This window comes from Chiloscyllium plagiosum, chromosome 10 (assembly GCF_004010195.1).
Source record: "Chiloscyllium plagiosum isolate BGI_BamShark_2017 chromosome 10, ASM401019v2, whole genome shotgun sequence".
Lineage (NCBI taxonomy): Eukaryota > Metazoa > Chordata > Chondrichthyes > Orectolobiformes > Hemiscylliidae > Chiloscyllium > Chiloscyllium plagiosum.
In genome coordinates, this window is record NC_057719.1 from 92,175,860 (window position 1) to 92,181,821 (window position 5,962).

The window sequence follows — 5,962 nt, forward strand, 5'->3', positions numbered from 1 at the left end:
AGGTCATGAGGGCAGTGCCGAGTTGGAGGGTTGGATCTGGGTTGAGTTGGGGGTGGGGGGTGGAGGGGAGATGAGGAAACTAGTGAAGTCAGTGTTGCTGCCGTGTAGTTGAAGGGTCCCAAGGCGGAAGATGAGGCGTTTTTCCTCCAGGCGTCGGGTGGCTTGGATTCTCTAGTAGGTACATCTATATGTGGATACGGAAAAGTTTACTGAAACATATTTAACAAATGCTCACAATCCAAGTCCTTAACACTGTGCAGTCCCAGTCTGTGTTTGGAAAGTTAAAATCTTCTACTATTGCAAACCTATTATTCCTTATATTTTTAAAAAATATATATATGAGATTTCTCTACATATTTGCTTCTCAGTTTCCCTCTGACTGTTAGGGGTCTATCAAGGTACAATCCCATTAGCGTGATCATCTCTTACTTATTTCTCAGTTCCACTCATACAGATTCACTGGACGATCCCTGATAAATATCCTGTCCAAGTACAGCAGTAATGTCTTCTCTAATTAAAATCTCCACTCCCCCTTCTCTCTTGCCTCGCTTTCTATCGTTCTTCTAGCATCTAAACCCCAGAACACTGAGCTGCCAAGTCTTGTACCTCCCTCAGACATGTTCCTATCATCCCTATGATATCTCAGTCCCATGTAACCATGCATACCTTAAGTTCATCAGCCTTACTTGTCGGACCCTTTGCAGTGCAATAGATGCAGTTTAATTTTTCAGAGTTCTCTGAATTGCTCTAATTATCTGCCTTATCGAATTAACTTGAAGTCTTTAACTTCAGAACCATCCTAATCTGTTGCTCTATTCTCAATACTATTTCGGATCCTTCCACCCCCTCAACCCCCCCACCCAACACCCAACTAGTTTAAAACTTCCCTAACTGAACTAGCAAATCTCTCCACCAGGATATTGGTCACCCTCCAGTTCAGGTGAAATCCATCCCTCTTGAATGGTCATCTGTTTCGGATTAACATAGAACATAGAACATAGCAGAATACAGTGCAGTACAGGCCCTTTGGCCCTCGATGTTGCGCCAATCCAAGCCCACCTAACCTACACTAGCCTACTATCCTCCATATGCCTATCCAATGCCCGTTTAAATGCCCATAAAGAGGGAGAGTCCACCACTGCTACTGGCAGGGCATTCCATGAACTCACGGCTCGCTGAGTAAAGAATCTACCCCTAACATCTGTCCTATACCTACCATCCCTTAATTTAAAGCTATGCCCCCTCGTAATAGCTGACTCCATACGTGGAAAAAGGTTCTCATGGCCAACCCTATCTAAACCCCTAATCATCTTGTACACCTCTATCAAGTCACCCCTAAACCTTCTTTTCTCCAATGAAAACAACCCCAAGTGCCTCAGCCTTTCCTCATACGATCTTTCTACCATACCAGGCAACATCCTGGTAAACCTCCTCTGCACCCGTTCCAGTGCCTCCACATCCTTCCTATAGTATGGTGACCAAAACTGCACACAATACTCCAGGTGCGGCCGCACCAGAGTCTTATACAACTGCAACATGACCTCAGGACTCCGGAACTCAATTCCTCTACCAATAAAAGCCAGTATGCCATATGCCTTCTTCACCGCACTATTTACCTGGGTGGCAACTTTCAGAGATCTGTGTACATGGACACCAAGATCCCTCTGCTCATCCACACTACCAAGTATCCGACCATTAGCCCAGTACCCCATCTTTTTGTTACTCTTAAATTAGTGGATGAGAATAATTACAAGTCCAGACACCATGGAGAACATGATATTTCAGGCAAAAGCCCTTCAAAAGGAAGATTACTGATGCTCGAAACATCGATTTTTCTGTTCCTCGGATGCTGCCTGACCTGCTGTGCTTTTCCAGCACCACTCTAATCTTGACTCCAATCTCCAGCATCTGCAGTGCCCACTTTCACCATGGAGAACTCCCTGTTCTTAGAATCATAGAATTCCCTACAGTGTGGAAACAGGCCATTAAGCCCAACAAGTGCACACCGACCCTCCGAAGAGTCCCACGCAGACCTGAGAGAGAAAAAACAGAACACTTTTCAGATTAATGTCTGATCTGAGGGACAGCACTTTGGACAGTGTGGCACTCCCTCAGTAACGCACTGCCTGGACTATGTGTTGGAGTCTCTGGAGTGAGATTTGAACCTCTGACTCAGAGGATAGGGGGTTCTCACTGAGGCGACAGCTGAGATGTAGTATTCTTTCTCTTCACTGCAAATCAGGTTTGGGACCGCTGCTCGTTTATTTGGTAATGCAGAATCTCTCGGCCTCACTTATACTGCTGGCTTTGCATTGATTCACCAGGTCATGGAATACAAAGAGTTCCTTGGGTGTGTCATTCATTGGTCTTAGAACGTTTTGAACGCTAGAGGAGGATGCTCTGCTACCAGTGGGAAAGAATGTGAAAAGTGAAAGTCTGGAAACATTAACAACACAGAAGTTAATGATTTGGACTTCACATCACATCTGGCTGGGGCCGTTGCTGTAACTGAGAGGCCCAAGCATTGATGCAGCTGTACTTAAGGAGTGATCCCTATGAATCTGTTCAAAGCGCTTAAAGGAGTTGTTATGAAGAGACAGAGAGAGACTGATTCTCTGATGTTGGTGTTGAGAGGGTGTACAGCCTTAACATTAGGGTTACAATACTGCGAGATGATGCTGGGGATCACACCTTCACGCAAAGTGAGAGGGAGGAAATCCAGGTCAAGTAACAAGTTTCCATATTGATGTTTCTCAATAAGGAGACAAAGTGTCACAGAGTAAGAACAGGCCTCATTGCATGCGTGGGACAGACATAAAGGGGGCTGGATGGCCTCCTTTCATTCCTCTGTCTCCATCTCTGGAAGTAGACTGCAGTGTTTGCTAAACTGGCTCAGCTTGGCCTATTGCGTTTTGCCTCTCTTCAAACCCAGGAGTTTCAGGCCTGGATCGTGAGCGGTTTGGAATAATAAGGTTGGAGGGGACTCTGTGATTCCTCTGTTTGTCAAAACTGCCGTGTCCTTTTGTGAACCTCAAGACAAAATGAGAGAACTGTGAATCACGAGCCAATTTAATTGTGTGTCAGATTTCACTGGGAAATGCTTCCCCCATTTTCAATTCCATGCAGTTGAGAAGTTGACAGGACGTAAGCGTCTGTCAATTTCCCCAGTGATTTTAGGGTGCTCAGAGTTCAGAGAGTGAAAATGGGCTTTGTAAAGGTCCTCTGGGAGGGAGGAGAAAATCTTGCATTAATTCAAGGCTGATACTCACCACTTGCGAAGCAAAGACAGCAAGCACATTGGAGCACATCAGCGACATGTTCCCCTCTTAGCCCCTCACCATCCTCACGTGGAAAACGATCCCCATTTCTTCAGGGTCAAAATCCAACAGCACATGGACTGCAGTGGTGCAAGAAGGCAGCTCACCCCCATCTTCTCAAAGACAATTAGGGATGGGCAATAAATACTGATCAGATAGGGCTATTGTGGTTCAGCGGTAGTGTCCCTACCTATGGGCCAGGAGGCCTGAATTCAAGATTAGAGTGGTGCTGGAACAGCACAGCAGGTCAGGCAGCATCCAAGGAGCAGGAAAATTGACGTTTCGGGGAAAAGCCCTTCATCAGGAACAAAGGGCTTTGATTTTCCTGCTTCTCAGATGCTGCCTGATAAATTGAATACTAACCGAGCCAGTGATGTCCACATCCCCCTCAACAAATTTTGAAAAATCTCATGAAAAGGGGACATGTAAATGTCTTGGTGATTGAGTGGAGGAGTGTCTGGACTGTCTCCTTTGTGTGTCTACCTTATGATGCCTTTTCAGCACGGTCTTATCCTTGTCAGCTCAGATTCTCTCTGTTCATCTTGCTGTTTTCCCTCCCTTGGTCATAGGGTTTGACTGGAGTTTGCATTTTAAATGGGAGCAGATACCTATTGAACAGAAGATGGTGCGGTCTGACCCGACCGAATCAATCCGGTAAGCACTGGATTCAGCACTGGCACCAACAACATAGGTAGGAAGAGGGGTGGGGAGGTTATTCAGGAGCTCAGGGAGTTAGGCTGGAAGCTAAAAGCTAGGACAGACAGAGTCGTCATCTCTGGGTTGTTGCTGGTGCCACGTGACAGTGAGGCAAGGAATAGGGAGAGAGTGCAGTTGAACACGTGGCTGCAAGGCTGGTGTAGGAGGGAGGGCTTCAGGTATTTGGACAATTGGACTGCATTCTGGGGAAGGTGGGACCTGTACAAGCAGGACGGGTTGCACCTGAACCAGAAGGGCACCAATATCCTGGGGGGTAGGTTTGCTAGCACTCTTCGGGGGGGTTTAAACTAATTTGGCAGGGGGATGGGGATCCGGACTCGTAGTCCAGCAAGTAGGCTAGCTGTTTTTCAGGCTGTCCAAGAATGTAGCGGGCTGTGGAGAAGGTAGCACTGACAGGGAATACTTGCGGACACAGAGATGGGTTCAAGTGCGTATACTTCAACGCAAGGAGCATCAGAAATAAGGTGGGTGAACTTAAGGTGTGGATCGGTACCTGGGACTACAATGTTGTGGCCATCACGGAAACGTGGATAGAAGAGGGACAGGAATGGTTGTTGGAGGTTCCTGGTTACAGATGTTTCAGTAAGATTAGGGAGGGTGGTAAAAAAGGAGGGGGGGTGGCGTTGCTAATTAGAAATGGTATAACAGCTGCAGAAAGTGGTGCTCAGTAGTGGTGTCTGATCAGAAACCCACGCAGACACAGGGGAGAATGTGCAGACTCCATACAGACAGTCGCCCGAGGCTGGAATTGAACCCTGCTCCCTGGTGCTGTGAGGCAGCAGTGCTCACCACTGAGCCACCAAAGGAGGAATTCAAACTAGAATGGGAGGGGGATGGGAACCTGAGCGGGAAGAATCAAGGATAGGAACAAAGAAGATAAAAAGCAAAAGTGGAAGGCAGAAAAACCAGGGTGGGAAACAAATGGGGACATAGTGCAAAGTAAAACTAGAATGACGAACAAGGTAAAGAAGACAAGTCTGAAGACATTGTGAGTTAAAGCATGGAACATTTTCAATAAGGTAGATGAATTAACAGTGTAAACAGATATACGTAAACAGATATACGTAGCTATGATACAGTTGTAGTTATGGAAACATGGGGGTTGTAGGGTGATTAACCCCGGGCCATACAAAGTAGGGCCTCCCTCCCATCCTCCTCCTCCACCCTAACTTTAAAGTCCACAGGTAAGCTACTCAGTGTTCTTGCTTTGGAGACGAGGTGTAGGGTAATGGCAGCGCAGGCGGTGGAATGTTCCTCCTGCCGGATGTTTGAGGTAGGGGTGACCACCGATACTCCTGCCGACTTCATCTGCAGGAAATGCAGTCAGATCCAGCTCCTCACAGACCGCGTTAGGGAACTGGAGCTGGAGTTGGATGAACTGAGGATTATTCGAGAGGCTGAGAGGGTGATAGGTAGAAGCTACAGGGACATAGTTACGCCAGAGAACAGAGGTAGCTGGGTAACAGTTAGAGGTGGGAAGGGGAGGAAGCAGGCAGTGCAGGAATCCCCTGTAGTCATTCCCCTAAACAATAAGTATACCGCTTTGGATATTGTTGGGGTGGGGGGGGAAAACGGCCTAGCAGGGGTAAGCTGCAGCGACCGGGTCTCTGGCATGAGGTCCGGCTCTGAGACTCAGAAGGGAAAGGGGGAGAGGAGGAGAGCGCTAGTTATAGGAGACGCTCTAGTTAGAGGGACGGACAGGCGGTTCTGTGGGCATGGGCGAGACTCTCGGATGGTTTGTTGCCTCCCAGGTGCCAGGGTCCGAGACATCTCAGACCGTGTCGTCAGAATCCTTAAGGGGGAGGGTGTGCAGCCAGAAGTCGTGGTGCACGTTGGCACCAACGACATAGGTAGGAAGAGAGGTGGGGAGGTCATTCAAGAGCTCAGGGAGTTAGGCTGGAAGCTAAAAGCTAGGACGGACAGAGTCG

General features: G+C 47.7%; 1 protein-coding gene across 1 annotated transcript in view; it reads left to right on the top strand.

Annotated features, from left to right (window-relative positions):
- The window catches only part of LOC122554034 (polypeptide N-acetylgalactosaminyltransferase 16-like), a 106,296-nt gene that overhangs the window by 63,331 nt on the left and 37,003 nt on the right, over nt 1-5,962 (top strand). Inside the window, exon 7 of the mRNA XM_043698521.1 lies at nt 3,887-3,971. Within this exon, the coding sequence (XP_043554456.1) occupies nt 3,887-3,971 (85 nt within the window). The remainder of the gene's footprint in view (nt 1-3,886; nt 3,972-5,962) is intronic.